A 16,097-nucleotide genomic window follows, 5' to 3' on the forward strand; every position below is an offset into this window, starting at 1 on the left:
TCATATAAAAATCATTTCAATTTATTTTATTTTATTATTATAATTTTTTAAAATTTTAATATAAAATATAATAAATAATTTAACTTTTTTAAATCTTAAAATAATAATAATATTAAAAAAATATTCTAATAATATTTTATTTAACTTATCTAAAATCATCTTATCTCATCTAATCTCACTATTCAAACGATACTTTAGTTATGGATAGCAATAACATACAAAATTAACAAGTTTTGTTTGAATCAAAATAGGTCGACTTGTTGAACCTAAATTAATCAAAATAATTCACTTATATTTTATTTTAAAATTATAATTTTATTATAATTTATTTATAATATCAATATTTCTTAATATGTTTACATTTTTATTATTATAATTATAATTTTGACCTATGCTCATAATTGTTATTTTTGGATTTGAAATATTAGTTTCATTATAGGATAAAATATAAAATATTGATTTTTTTTGTTAGTAAGTAGTTTTAGAGTCTGTTTAGATAGTGAGATGAGATGTGATTGTTTTAGATGAATTGAATAAAACATTGTTAGAATATTATTTTTTAATATTATTATTATTTTGAGATTTGAAAAAGTTGAATTATTTATTATATTTTTATTAAAATTTAAAAAATTTGTAATTATGAGATAAGATGAAATGAGATGGGTTGAGATTGTTTATGTATCCTAACGGGACCTTATTTTTTTTTAAATATTGTGACTATTAATAAATATATATTTTAACTTTTATATTAGATTATGTTAATCGGGTTTAAATGAGTTATACGAGTTAGTTCAACTTATTTACATAAAATGAGTTGAAATGGGTCGTATTATATTGACTCATTTATAATTAATTACTAAACGAATCAAAATGAGTTGGATCGTCTTAGAGTTTGAACGTCTGACCTATTTAGCTTAACAGATCGTATTCGGGTTAACCTGTATAATCGAATATTTATGACTTGACACGATACGAACGCGACCCTCAAAGATGAATTGCCACCCCCCAACTTTAATTGATTAAATTGCAATCAAGCACCATCTGTTTTGTAATTCACTACTTCTCTTAATTTATTTATTTCTTTTGATTGAAAATGTGTCATTCTACTCATCATCCCTACACTATACATCACACTTGATATTTTATTTATTTTATTTTATTTTTGTTTTATTCTTGCTAAACTAAATAAATTTTTCTATTAATCATCCATACACTACGTATATATTTGGTAAAGAAAAAAAATCAAGAATTGTGTGTTGCAAGTATGATAAGCATAATTTTTTATTGAAAATATATCAAACAGTCATGAAACTGTACATACAATCATGACAATATTGTGCCGTAAGAGATTAAGATTCTGATAATGTTTAAGCAAATTATTAGCGTAATGTCACTTTTCAAACTGAATATGTTATTTATGATAAGCAAGAAAGTGATAAATATTTGAATCTTATAGTTCTAAATTCTCAAATGATTATATTCCGACCATTGAGTTTGCAAATAGTTATTGGGTAGGCATATATTATTTAAAGAAGAAATAAATATATAATATTTATGCACACATAATTTATATATTTATATTAGATGCTGATTTCCTATCATAGGCATTTGATGAGGTGGTGGAAAAGTTTAAAAGGGGACAAAATAGTTGTCGGCCTTCATCGTATTGGTTGAAAGAAAAAGATGAGAGGAAGGAAAGGTGGTCTTTGCATTCAATTATAAAATCTCTAGAAGCATATATTAACAGCCAAATTTTAGATAGAAAAATGTTTTGTATACAACAAAATTTTACAAAAATAAACTTACAATTGTTTTCTTTTGATATGTAGAAATGTGTCTTTTATGAAAATTAAAGTCGGACAAAACATCATTAATATCAGAAAATAGAGATTATCCGTATATAATCTTTCACGATCTGATTTGATGCTTTATAATTTAGAAGGAAAAAAAAAAGAGGAATGCAAGTTTGAAATCAAGATGAGGAATAAAAAATCATGATCTGTACCATGATTGGGACAGAAAATTTGGAAGGAAAGAAAAAAAAGCATAGGATCCCTACTTTGTATGATATGTCCCATACTAACTAGGTGATGAAATTTCTTATTAAAAAAAAAAAAAAAACTAGGTGATGAAACATATAGAGCCCAGATAAAGCTCACTTAACTGGGCTTGAGTTAATCCCTCTTCAATTGGCAAGCGAATAGCGATGATTTGTCACCAACCATTATTGGGCCGCGGTTGGTCACAATTCTCGAACCCATCCAAATAGAGAAGCTGCACTTTTGTTGTGATCGCGAGGTTCGGCCCATTATACACAAAAACATTGTACTTTTTTTTGGTGGGGTTTGTTTTGCCAAGCATAGTATTTGAATTTGATATGATTCTAAATGAGTGACAAATGTTTTAGTTATAAAAAAATTTCATAAAAATAAATTTATATACTGACATAATTTGATGTAATATATTAGATTGTAAAGTTAATTTTATTATAGTATAAATTTAAAGTATCATATAAAGCTATGTTAGTTTATAAATTTATTTTTAAAAAATATTTTTATGATTATAACACTTCTCAAATAAGTAACGAGCCAGTACAACGAGTACATCTACTATATAGTTCCAACTGCGAAAGCCGCAGCACTGCCTGGAATAAACCTTCTCCTTAAAATCTTACCTTTCATGCATGCTAATGCACGTGCACCCCTTGTATCTGTTATATATATTGAAGCAAGTGGAAAGCTTGGAACAACAAGAAGGCCAGAGCGGAGCCTCCTCAGTCCTCCCTCTCCCTCTCCCTCTCATTCATCCATTCACCTATCTTGTCTATCAAAATTTCTTTTTCTTAATTTTATTTTACTTTCTTCAAAATCAAAAAATACAAATCTATAGTTTTTTAGGAACCATCGAAAGATGCACGACACAAGTAGATTCACAAGTCGAAAATCGTTTGGAGTAAAGTGATAGTTTTAAGAAAATCACCGTGCATAGTTTTCATGTACCGCCCACATCTGCACGTGGTCCTCACGCGTCACCCCTATGACAGCTCTTCTCAACCTCCAGATCACCGGACTCGCCACTGTCAGACCTTTCAGATCTGATCTTTGTGGCTAAAAAGACACAAATGTGTTGTCTTCACAAATCATCACAAATTTCAAAGTCTACTGGAATTGATCCGAACTGTAATCCGTTATTTTTCACATCTATCTTATTTCTTTCCTTTTTGGTTTATTTATTATTAATTTAAAAAAAATGAGTTCGTCTCTCAGATATTTGTATGTAGAGGTTGAGTTCTCTCTTTTTATAAAAGGTGAAATTGAGTCTCTGTTTAGCAGAGAGTATTGTCTATTGGAAGTTTGTCTGTAGAGAGTAACAATAATAGTGTATAAACCAATCACAAAAAAAAAATAGTATACTGGTGGAGCTCTAAATGCAATATTTTGGTTTATGATGTCATTTTGATATGGGGACATCCCAAAATGTATATGGTTATGAATGTAAGTTTTTCTGATGAATGAATAAAAATAATTTTCCTTCAAATAAAAAAAAAATAAATAAATAACAAGGCCAGAGCAGTTATTATTTCCTCTATATTTTTAGGACCATGCAAGAAAGATAACAAGGCCTTGAAAGTTGAAACAATTCCTTGGCAATTTGCTGATCAGGACATCTAGAAGGGAAGAAGGTTTTGAATAGGGCTGGCTCTGTTTTATCTTTTTTATCAGCAATTGTTGGGTCAGGTCCTCGTCTTCATCGTGCACGAAAAGGTTGACACAGATTGGCATGTGCAGCGTCGTTTGTCTCCATCTGATCATGATATATTTGAGGCCGGAAAGTAAGAAGTTAGAACATGAAATTCCTTAAATAATTCTCTAAGAAATCTCCAATTTCGATTTCTTCCTTTGAAACTTATATTATTATTCTCTCAGGAGCCAGACTGACCATCTCTTCCACGCGGTTTTAGAGAGAAATTGTCTGTGTTTTTTGTTTTTATACCTCAAAAGTTGGTTCAGAATCCACTTATTTTATATATCTCATAAGTTGGTTTAGAATCCACGGAACAAGTGAATACTCATACATACATACATACATACATACATACACATATATATATATATATATATAATATATATATGTATAGGATTTTGGATGGGTTGCCTAAAACCAAAATTTACTTGGTGAACATTGATGGACATTGATTGACTTGGAAAATGTCGGGATGTCCCAAACAAGAATGCTGCGTTGAAATTTACGTTGGGAATTTGATCAGCTGGAGCTGGAGGTCACCTTTTGGGCCTGAGGCCCTGAAGTCCAGTTCCCATGGCCTCTTACATATTGATATTGAGTCTCAGATCGATAGATCATCGATTCATCAGTACCATGGTGTCAAGAAGATTATAATACCTCAAAAATATAATATATGTTGTGTTTCGTATAAAGCCATTTATTTGATCAATCTAATTTGCACTTTGATTGTTTTGCAATTCCAACTCCGAAATTTGGTTAGAAATCTTATGACCCAACTCTTTTATATCGATTCACCCTCTTTCTCGAGTGCTCTCCAATTACAAATAAATGACTTAATATTTTTATTCAATCGCAAAATATTAGAATTTATATAAATATTATTATAAAAATATTAAACAATTATTTTATACTTTTACCAATATTTATTATTTACGACGCAAGATTAATGGCCATGGATACTTTCCCACCACCCACCGCAGCTATTGTGTAGGTTGGCCCATTTTCACACTCTCTAAACAGTCATAGCTGAAATTTCCCACAACCAATAAATACACACCGACCTGAATTTTCAACCTCCTTAACTCTAAAAAGGAATATGTATATTAAGACGTAAACTTTCAATTAAACCCAGTTCTCTCTCTCCAACGGATGATTCTTCTGTATTATATCACATAACGGTCCTCAGAAATGCAAGGGCTCTAAGCAACCAAAAGATTTCTTCAATCCCAGTAGCTGACATGTACTTTTCTCCCCCTCATTTCGCTGTCAATTCCGTCCGGTTCTCTGTAATTAGGTCAAACTTCAACTTCCTTTCGAGTCGGATATCCATGCAAAACTGAAATCTCAGGTTGAATTAGTGCTATTTTACTGGTAACGGGTCCTTTTTTTTGAGTGAAAATTTCAAAGCAGGAATCAGAGTTTCCATGACTTTCTCTGTTTTCTTCTGCGTATTGCTTCAAAATGAATACAGAGATTGATGGTTCTATTTCATGGGTAGCCTTATGGAGTTTGTGCCCAAAACCCACTTTTATTTGTACAATATGGATTCTGTAAAAGGGGTTTTCTATCCAAAGGTAGTTCTCTTTGCTGGCTTTCTCTTGGCCTCTGTTTCCAGCCTTTGCCGTACTCTGTTTGGTTTCCTGAACAGAGTCTTCCACAGGTATTTTAAAAACTTCTTTTGACTTCCAACATATGCTTATAATTCTTAATATTCAACGAATGATTCTGTTTTCCTTATTTTACAGAGACAAAAGAACTGAAGGAATATGTTCGCAAAAAAGCAATCAATCTAATTCCAAATGTAATGAGCCAAAAGCAGAGTCTGAGGTAGCATATTCCGGAGTTTTTAGACATGGGGGTGCAGGGTATGAAACTTTTGCATCGGAATATCCGGATTACTCAAGCACTGGTTTCCAGGAAAGCAACCGAATTTATTCGAATCATACGGGACCAGAAGCGGAGGTCAAACTAGCGTATTCTGAAATTTTTGCTAGCAGAGACGCTGGGCACGATGGTTTGGATGCAATAGAGTCGGAAACCCCAAAGGGTGAGTTCAAATTCCGGTTTCCGACTTATGAAGAAATCAGTAGATTGGATAAAGGGAATAGTGAGTCCCTTGGTTTAGATGGTACCGCTCCCCTACAAACACCAATAAATATAAGTTCTTGTCCGGGAAGTGTTTTAGCCACTTCTTGGAGGAACCCAAAGCTGTAAGCTTTACAGTCAAAGAGTTCTATGCCGTTTCCACTAATCATTCGATTAAAAGTAGCGCGAGTCCCGAAAACGATTCTATGCAGCAAAATTCATTAGAAGAAACTGTTCATGAAAAAGTTTCTGAGACCCCCGTGGTGTCTGAGAAGCTAGAGGGTTCGACGTCTGCTGATAATTCTCATTCTAGGAGAGAACAATTGGAGGAGTCGAGGAATGATTTTTGGGTCGAAGATAAGCTTCTTTCAGAAAAGGAAGACATTGCTTCAGATTCTGACTTGGACTCTGTTGATTCAAGTTTAGCTATGAGTCAATTAGTTGCTTTGACCAGCCATTTTTTTATGTCAGAGAAAGATTTCGAGGATACGCACGGAGGAGGGGATGCAGTTTTAACTGAGGAAGACTTGGACTTGGAGGACATGAACTCGCAGAACTTGAATACTGGCTATGGTCCAGAAAACTTTGAAGGTGAAGATAATGATATCCTGGAAGAACTGCGAAAGCTAGAAGAGTCTGATATGCAGAATTCAGTTAATAGCGAAAGTAGTTCCAAGGATGAAGATTTTGGTGGCAAAGAAGGAAAACAAATGGGAGAAAAACCCAATTTAAACAGTTCATCGGAGTGGGATTCTGAGGATCCAAATGGATTAGAAACCTTGTGGGAACATCAAGATTTGATAGAGCAGCTGAGGATGGAGCTGAAAAAAGTCAGAGCAACAGGCCTTCCCACCATTCTCGAGGATTCCGAGTGTCCAAAGATAATCGAGGATTTAAGGCCTTGGAAGATTGACGAGAAGTTCCAGCATGGAGATCGAATGGGTGAGCTTTACAAGTTCTACAAGAGTTACAGAGAACGAATGCGGAAATTCGATATCTTGAATTACCAGAAGATGTATGCGATAGGTCAGTCACCTTTTCCCATTACAGCATTTCTTGTAATTTTACTTTTGATCTTCTTGATGAACTTCACATTTTTTTGATAATCATGAACAAAAACTTTTCATAAAATATTTGTTGGTAAAGCCTATCCACAATAAAGTAAAACATTCAAGTAATTAATTGACATGATTCACACAACTCTGTCAATTTATTAAGTTGCCGACAAGGACCCACTAAATCTGGTTAGATGGGCATGGGGGAATGATGAATTTTCTCGGATCCCAACCAAGTATTAGAGAGATTTATGTCACCTACTACATTAATATTCTTTTCTGGGGAATTTTCTGTTTTTTTTTTCCTATCTTTTTCTTTGAAATTGAAAGAAATGTGCGTGCAGAAGCTTGTATATGAATAATTCAAGGAATTCCTCCCGGCAGTTGAATTTTCTGTACTTTTGAAATTAGTGTCATACGAGGAGCAGCCCCTTTCTCTTTAAGCTGTTTATATATTCTATTTGAAAACATTCTAAACGTGTATGCATATAGAACTACCGCGTATGCATATAGAACTACCGCAATTTTCTTTATGCTTGAATCCAAAAACAATGGTTTGTTAAAGGTTCGCACATCCACGGCCTCCAGTAAGATCTAGCCAGCTGAACTTTCAACTTGGGCCTTAGCACCACCATTTCATTTAATGGACGATCTTATTTTGGAATGAATGAAACTACCTAATTCTAATTTTTTCCCTTGCCCCATATATAATACATCTAACACTGACTGTAATGCTCCACCAACCCTTCTTCTGAGTTGATTTCTTTTACGAATAAACTAGTCTTAAAATGCCGGAGAAGCTGGGTAAAGCTATGTGCATGAGATGTTTATATTATAACCACTTGATCAAAGTGACTTTTGGGTTATGCTCAATGCATTGTTGCCCTATTATCAGAATATTATTTTAGTTCTCGTGTGAAGGATCCACATATCATGTGTCTCATCACTCATGATGTTTTTATAGGTTTTCTGGGGTCAAAGGACCCACTTCAATCGTTTCCAAGCCGCAAATCCTCAGCTCCAGCAATCACATCCATTCTTTCACAAAACCTTTGGCTTCGCAAACACAAAAAGTCAGAATCTGATCCAATGATGAAGTTCATTAGAGACTTGCATGGTGATTTGGAAGTTGTTTATGTTGGGCAGTTGTGCCTTTCTTGGGAAATTCTTCACTGGCAATATGAGAAGGCCTTAGAATTAGGGGAGTCTGACCCGTATGGACTACACCCGTACAACGAAGTTGCGGGTGAATTTCAACAGTTTCAAGTGCTTTTGCAAAGATTGATAGAAAATGAACATTTTCAAGGGCCAAGGGTTGAGAATTATGTCAAGAATCGATGTCTTATGCGTAATCTTCTTCAAGTACCAGTGATAAGAGGTGAGAACGCTTGAAACAATGAGATTTTTTATAAGTTTTGTTTATTGTGAGATATTGAAGTACAAATTGGTAGTTGCTTGCCCCTCATCTTTGATGGTTGGTCCCATTTGATCTTGATGGGGGCCATAAGCACCCTTTTAACTGCTTATATCTTGACTTAGTGGAGCCAGAAAAACTAAACCGGCATAAACTTACAGGGGACAGAAAGAAAGAAAGAAGAGGGAGAGATGATGGTGCAATTACAATTGACATTGTTATAGAGATATTGGAAGAATCGATGAGAATCATTTGGAAATTCATCCGAGCTGATAAAGATGCAAGCAGTCGAAGGGACACTCAGGTTGAGCTCCAAGACCCTGCAGATTCAGTGCTTTTGAAGGAAGTTCGAACTGATCTTCAAAAGGTTTAGCTTCTTCACCCATCTTCTACTTGTTTATTTTGTCAAACCGCAAATGCTCATTCTCTTTTCTAATTTTTTTTATAAATTGGGAATTCAGAAAGAGAAGAAGCTCAGGGACATGTTGAAGAGTGGAAGCTGCATATTAAAGAAGTTCCAAAAGCATCAAGAAGACGGCATAGATCACCATTTCTTCTTCTCTCAGGTTGACATGAAACTTGTGTCGAGGGTCTTGAACATGTCTAGGATAACAACAGACCAACTAGGTTGGTGTCGCTGTAAATTAAGTCAGATTAGTTTTGTGAACCGAAAGATGAGCATAGAACCAACCTTCTTGCTCTTTCCATGTTGAAAGTATTAGCTTTGTCGGGCACTTACATGTACATAAATAGAGATAATCTCCAATAACAATTTTGGCAAAGTTCTTGCCATCGTTCACTTCAAGAGCAGGAGCTCTGATTTATTTATCCAGTTGCTATTGCTTCCGTTATAAATTCTGCAAAAAGAGCAATCCATGGTAGAACAAAGATGTGGGTTCAGAGGGGAAAAACTTCAGCCCTGCTGCGTGAAACAAGCTGAGGCCCCCACTATGACCTGCCAATTTCGCGTCTTTTGTCCGTTATTTCTCTGAGTTTAATCACAACAATAATCATGATGGTGATGAAGAAGAATTTAGGGACATGAAGAACTCAACTTCTGATTTTGAGTTGAAGTATTTCCCAATATAGATTGTCCTTTTAAGTTTTGGATGTGGGTAAAAGGGAAAACAAATAAAAAAAAGTAACGAGAAATTGTCACAACTAGATATAGAGAGAGCAGAGATTTTCTTGGATTTTAGAAAATTTTCTACCTGAAAATATACCAAGAAGGTATTAAATTTTCCATTACCCTACCCAGCGGCAGCACAATCGATGTTGAGTGATTCATGCGTAAAAATAATATTTTTGGCAAGGGAAAATAAAAATGTTTGGGTGGAAGAAAAACTATAAAAATGTGAAAATAAGGGCGTGTTTGGTCCATTTTACAAATTTGGAAACTTTTTCCGCTCCCCTTAACATTTCACATGATCCCAGCCGTCAATAGCCCAAACTCAACAGAACCGTCAGATCTAGGGCTTCGTAGTTCCCAAACCCTATTTATACGCTTCCTTCATTATATCGAGCCCTTTTGGCCTTTCGTTGCACAGACCAGGTACACAGCCGCAGCGTCTCGCACAAACAGTGCCTGAAAATGGTGCAGCGGCTCACGTATCGCAAGCGCCACAGCTACGCCACTAAGTCCAACCAGCACCGGGTCGTCAAGACCCCCGGTAAAACCATTTCACTCTGCCCCGAATTGTTTCTCTTAAGATCTGTGTTTTTTTTTTTTCCCTTTTAGAATTGAAATTTTTAATCTTTTGATATGGGTTTGCGGTTTTTCGTCGGTTTAAGGTGGGAAGTTGGTGTATCAGAGCACCAAGAAGAGGGCAAGTGGCCCCAAGTGCCCTGTCACTGGAAAGAGAATCCAAGGGGTATGTAACGTTTGTGGTTGATATAGCTTCTATTTGTTTAATTGAGCTTGCTGAACTCATCTTGATTCTTGGAGTCTCGAGTCTATGCATAATGTGGCAATTTGTGAAAGTACATTTGGCAAATGTCTTTTCGATGTCGTAAATACGCACATATTGCTGTTTGTGAATATTTGCAATTACGGTGATGTTTTGCTGAGGGGAGGAGAGTTGTGATTACTTTTAGATGGTTAGATATGCGGCTGGGTGTTCTGAATCTCTGATATTAGTTGTAGCTACTGCTTCGTTAAAAAATGGGTTTGGCTTGGATATATTTACAATTCTCTGATGTATGTGATAATCCGTGAATGCATTGTTCTGAACGTGCTCATTGTTCCTCCATTTTCTTTTGTAATTTTTTGAAACTAATCTCTTACATTATGTGTGTGAAATGTTTGTCTATGTCAGTGATAGTGAAGGATGCAAATTTATTAGTTATTGTGGGGATCTGGATTGTTATAGTGGTATGCAAACATCATAAACCATGATACACTATACAAGTTTATATGTGATTAATGAAAAAGTCAAATAGTTCTTTTTAGATCTTTACTTAAGCAGTGCCCCCCCCCCCTCTCTCTCTCTCCTGTATATTTCTGTTAGAGAATTTTATTATGTCTTCAATCTTCAGATGATTCTTTCTATGTCACATTTATCTCTGCACCTTCTGAATTTTATAATCTTCATATCCTCGGTAAAAATTACGTTGATTATATCTATGATTAAATTAAATCTTGTACAATTGTTCTCTCTTTCAGATTCCTCACCTGAGACCTGCTGAGTACAAGAGGTCTCGATTGTCAAGGAACCGAAGGACTGTGAATCGGGCCTATGGTGGTGTACTTTCTGGAGGTGCTGTTAGGGAGAGGTATTTTACCTTGAACTGGCACTTAAAAGGTTTTTTTTCTTCTTGAAAGTGATTAGAGCATGTTCCTAGAGAATTTATTTGCTTTTGTAGGATAATTCGAGCCTTCTTGGTGGAAGAGCAGAAGATTGTGAAGAAGGTGTTGAAAATCCAGAAGACGAAGGAAAAACAAGCATCTAAGAGCTGAAACAAGTGGGAAATAAATAAAAAAGAAATTTGAGTGAATGAAATAGGCTTCAGAGTCGAGAGAAATTTTGAATTAGGTTGGTGTCGATGAAGTGTTGAATGGTTTTTAGTCTTTGTTTGATACTTGACTCCGTTGTTACTTCTTTCTTCAATCTGATGACAAATCATTTATGTGGTACTGTTTTATGAGAACTTGCTCTTTAATGACATGGCCCTATGGTTTATTTGTCTACTTTAATTTCTGAATTTGAGATGTATTTCTATTTGTTGCCCCTCATTGTTGCACCACATTGGAATTTATAAACTTGTTGCTCTGGATTGACGGTGTCGATCGAATATTGCCATGTTAGCAGATAAGATGAAGTTGTGCTGCAGAGGGAGTTCAAGATTTGGAAGGAAAAAATAAACAAAAAGGCACAAGGAAAATGTAGCTAGTAATCCATTGCTAAGCTGTGTTTGGTCAGTGAGATTATCTAGATCACCTCAACCCTCAACATTCAAACATAGCTTAGTGGCGTACCTTCTGTAATGGGAGCTCTTCATTGCCAATTTGTGTTAGATTTACCTTTAATAACTTTACCAAACAGAAAACGAGAACTGTAGGGAGATTGATGTGAAGAAATGATTTGACTAATATAGAACCCCTATCAAATTGACTTCTAGTTACAAATGGTTAGGCACACCAAATTGCGTGTCTGAATGCTTTACATGCGCAATTTGGTGCTCGAATCAATTTTTTTATTGAAAAGAAAAACAAAAGAAGAAAAATTTTAAGAGAAGAAAAAGATTTTTTGACTCACAAAATTCATTCCTATCTTTAATTCTCACCGTTTCACATGTCTGGGAACTGGCAAGAAGATTTTCCAGAAGAGGAGGGACATAAATCTAAAGAAAGAATCGAGTTCCTAATTAAAAGAATGTCAAGAATGGGATTCGAACCCATGCCCTTTCGGACCAGTACCTGAAACTGGCGCCTTAGACCAACTCGGCCATCTTGACTCTGTTACTGAGATCAGCAATTTTAATTATTATCAATAAACACGTCTAGTATCGAAGGCATAAATATTCAAATTCTAAGGTTTAGACAGAAAAACATGAACTGAATACTACAAAATCTATTACAAGTCTTCCGAATAACATCTTTTGGACAATGAGTTAACTTGTTAAAATGAGAGTTGAAATTTGAATAAAATATTATTAGAATATGATTTTTTAATATTATATTTGTTTTGAGATTTGAAAAAGTTGAATTGTTTATTATATTTTTTTTATTTGAAAATTTGAAAAAATTATAATAATTAGATAAGATGAGATAAATTTTTAATCCAAACAAGCCCTAAATGCTCAATTGTAGGTCTTGAAATTCAAACAAACTTAAAGATGGTCATAGAACCTGACGACCAAAGAACATAGCTCCTCATGATCCACTGTCACTTGATTTGCCCCTCACTCTTTGTTATAATCCTGAAGGTTAAATGTTTAATCAAATTAGTATCCAACAATTTTAGGACTTTTGGAGCAATGATTGGGTCTTTAACAATTAGTATTAGAGCAGGGACCACGTCACGAGTTCAGGCACAAAGGAGGCGACCTATAGACTGGATTAAAATATATTGGTACTATGTATGAGTATAGTGTTAAATCTTTGAATATGGATAGATGAGTGAAGCAACCAAAAGAGAGAAAGCTACCATCGGGTCAGTGTCGATAGAATGGACTGCCGTAGATGCAGATTTGAAAGCATAGTAGAATATTATGATATTGAGTGTTAAATGTTTAATTAAATTAGTATCCAACGGTCTTAAGACTTTTGGATCTTATGGTTGGATCTTAACACTGTTATGATTTTGGATTTGATACTGATTTTTAGACTGATGACTATAAGGTGTATAGAATTATGCACTTCTATTATCTAGAATGCCCAGTCAAGTTATTCAACCTTAATACGTCCCCTGACCCAGCTTCTCGAAGGGCACATTTTCCTTCATTTTTGGCTGGCTCGAGGTCGGTGGCGATTCCGTGTTTGAACATTTCCTTAGCCGTTTTTAAATTGATTAACTTCTCTTTGTACCCGTGTTTGTGCAATACTTTTAGTCTTAATTTCCGTCAAACCTCTGATTATTCCTTTCGATGGTTGTACACATCTTGGTGATTTTACATGCTATATGCCATTCTGTGGATGCTTTAGAAAAAGGAAAAAACTGCAAGTGCAAACTCTGCGTATGACCAATGAAAAAGAAGAAAAAGAAAGAAAATGATCAAAGAAACAACACAACTTAAAATGTATAAATGGAATATATGGAACTGTACAATCACATGGTAAACAGAGTGACCTTCTTTAATGGCAACATAATTCTCCCTAGCTATAATATGGTCTCCAAAGTTTTATTTTGTTTTTTCCTTAGTATATCATTCATTTGTGGAATGGTTAGTGGACATCTCAAGACTAGGACAAGGTGGCGAATCCCATGGCAGATTAGGCTTCCAATCATCATTTGAAGGCAAACTGAAGGGAAATCCAATTGATTGGACCGTTCCCCACTGGTTATTGTGGGCTGCATCTGGGTTCTTCCCGAGGCCTGCCTCATGATCTTCTCCTGCGCCCATGTTGCCTTGCATCTCCTGATGCAAACCGAGTGAGAAGCCACTGAACTGCTGTTCTGGCCCTTCAAAATCTAAAGTCCCAGAGGCATTAGTCAGATCACCTAAGGGAGAATTCAAAAGCATGGAAGTTGAATCAACTGTACACTTGGTGGGTCCTGACACATCGAGTGGTGAGAACGGGAAGCCACTGGGAAGTTCTCCATTAGAAACATGGAATAGAGGAGGCCTAGAGACCGTATGATTAATGGGCTTATAAGAAAGAATGTCTAAAGTAGAGAAACAGGCAGCAGAGGTTTGCGGCAAGTCATCGTTAGTGCAAAACTGCATGGCCGGCCCAGTTTCAGTCGTGCAATTAGAGATGTTCTCTGATCTGAACTGACTGTAGTGTGTACCCTGAGTGAGCATATCAGTTGCCAAAGTTTCTGGTAGTGAAGATACCCAAGAATGAGAAAGAGCCCTTTGAGCCATGGAGTTCGTTTTCTTAAATATCCTGCAGATTGCCCATGAATCCTGTTTCTCCAATGAGAAAACAAGGACTTTAGTGTACAAGATGTAAAACTCAGTGAAGAAATAGTTGGAAATGGAGAATTACGTAGCACTTACATTTGCAGTTATGTTTTTGTCTAAGAACTTGGGTGGTTCTGATTCTGAGAGAGAAGGTAGCCGAAATTCATGCATCATCCAATCGGTTTTGATCCCCTTGGCTGCTCTGCCCCTGTAGAAGACGAGTGACTTCTTCAAACCGATGCATTTGGTGCCCTCAGAGGAGTAAATAGGCCGGTCAGTTCCGGTGGCCTTCCAGAACCCTGCTCCAGTAACTCGATTTGGCCGTGCACTGTTCCTGTATTTACGGTCCCTTGGACAGTAGAAATACCACTCTTTCTCCCCAGTAGCCGCCAGCTCTTTTGAAGGAAACATAAAATTAGACATGATGAGTTACTCATGAAGTTTACTAATCATCAGTACTAACCACAATGTGAATAAAGAATCAAGGCTTCTGAAAGTTTATCCTCAAAAGGTTTCAGGAAGAAGGACAACATCGCAGAACTCAAAATATACTTTTCAAGAATATGGTAGTAGACAGTCGTGCAAAGTTCATTAACAAATGTTGAACTTTTGTATGCTTTTCTGAACATGACATGGGACTGATTTTACACTTCATAGCTACAGAAACAACTTAACTGCAACAGCAAAATATAATATTCTAGGAAAAGAAAATGAAGGAAATTTGCCATGTACTCATGTCGCTAGGCATCTAAAACAAGAGAAGAAAACAATGAACAGAAGAAAAACTTCATGCTTGCAACCTAAGTTACCTAACCCAACCAACATAAACCAGTCAGACAAAGATATCATGGAGCGGGGATGAACTATATATCTTACTTGGAAGATCCCACGGATCGTACTTGTAGATATCTACTTGCTTAATTAGCTCAATTGGAAGAGGTCGCCTCTGAATCTTTGTCTTGAGATAGAACCCAACAAGTTCCTCGTCTGTGGGATGAAAACGAAAACCCGGCAACATCACATCATCAACCTTATCCACAATATCGTTCGTCTCATCCATTTCCTCTCCTTTAACAAAACACAAAAATCTTGACGAAATTTAAAACGCGAAATATGCACTAGATTCTGATTGACCCAAACATTGAAATTGGTCTTTATCGCTTCTGCTGAAATGCAAACCAAAAGCAGGCTTTGTACTATTAATGCAAACAGTGTAACAGCTCAAGCTTTGAGGCAGTACTAAATTATGAGCACAAAGGAGAACTAAAGTTCACTTAGTTCAAAGCCATTTATGCTTCCTGAAAAGGGGTCTGCTTCCGAAGCTTTGGCCGCCCTTTCAGGGTGACTAATGCAAAGTGTATTTTTCCACGAAAAATCTCTATGATTTACCGAGAAAAAGCTTAAGCTAATTGGATCCTTTAAGCAACAGCCAGAAAGGAACCCAAGTTAAGCAAATGGACTTGTTAATCGAAGTTCTCACTTGAACTCCATATATGGGGAGTGGGAAAGAGGGTGGTTTTAAATCCAAATTAAGGATCTCGAGGACTATTAAATCAGCAGCTTTCATGAATATTAAAAACCAAAATTGTTTTCAGACTTCCTTCCTCGTCTTCATTTATCACAGAAACGTCTCCATTTAATCTTCCGGAAAATCGAAGACGACAAGGCAGATTTCCTATGACATATACTAATAACTTTTTTGATTTTTGTAAACAATAGGATGGATCAACTTC

General features: G+C 35.7%; 3 protein-coding genes and 1 non-coding gene across 4 annotated transcripts; 2 read left to right on the top strand and 2 right to left on the bottom strand.

Moving 5' to 3' along the window:
• Window positions 1-4,826: 4,826 nt before the first annotated feature.
• On the top strand, window positions 4,827-9,103 carry LOC121252652. The gene is made up of 5 exons (XM_041152382.1): window positions 4,827-5,404; window positions 5,490-6,855; window positions 7,849-8,262; window positions 8,460-8,665; window positions 8,760-9,103. The coding sequence occupies exons 2-5, from the start codon at window positions 6,036-6,038 to the stop codon at window positions 9,009-9,011; spliced, it is 1,692 nt and encodes a 563-aa protein (XP_041008316.1). The 5' UTR covers window positions 4,827-5,404; window positions 5,490-6,035; the 3' UTR covers window positions 9,012-9,103.
• A 706-nt stretch (window positions 9,104-9,809) lies between these two features.
• LOC121252653 (60S ribosomal protein L34) lies at window positions 9,810-11,485 on the top strand. Its single transcript, XM_041152383.1, has 4 exons — window positions 9,810-9,968; window positions 10,090-10,169; window positions 10,961-11,070; window positions 11,161-11,485. The coding sequence occupies exons 1-4, from the start codon at window positions 9,890-9,892 to the stop codon at window positions 11,252-11,254; spliced, it is 363 nt and encodes a 120-aa protein (XP_041008317.1). The 5' UTR covers window positions 9,810-9,889; the 3' UTR covers window positions 11,255-11,485.
• Window positions 11,486-12,171: 686 nt separating this feature from the next.
• On the bottom strand, window positions 12,172-12,252 carry TRNAL-CAG. Its single transcript has one exon. It is a non-coding gene; the product is annotated as a tRNA-Leu (tRNA).
• Window positions 12,253-13,508: 1,256 nt separating this feature from the next.
• On the bottom strand, window positions 13,509-15,986 carry LOC121252655 (protein FEZ-like). Its single transcript, XM_041152386.1, has 3 exons — window positions 15,241-15,986; window positions 14,461-14,759; window positions 13,509-14,367 (listed from the first exon to the last, which is right to left on the bottom strand). Exons 1-3 carry the CDS (start codon window positions 15,422-15,424, stop codon window positions 13,663-13,665), a joined length of 1,188 nt encoding a protein of 395 aa, XP_041008320.1. The 5' UTR covers window positions 15,425-15,986; the 3' UTR covers window positions 13,509-13,662.
• Between the last annotated feature and the right edge of the window lie 111 nt (window positions 15,987-16,097).

Source organism: Juglans microcarpa x Juglans regia, chromosome 2S (assembly GCF_004785595.1).
Source record: "Juglans microcarpa x Juglans regia isolate MS1-56 chromosome 2S, Jm3101_v1.0, whole genome shotgun sequence".
NCBI lineage: Eukaryota > Viridiplantae > Streptophyta > Magnoliopsida > Fagales > Juglandaceae > Juglans > Juglans microcarpa x Juglans regia.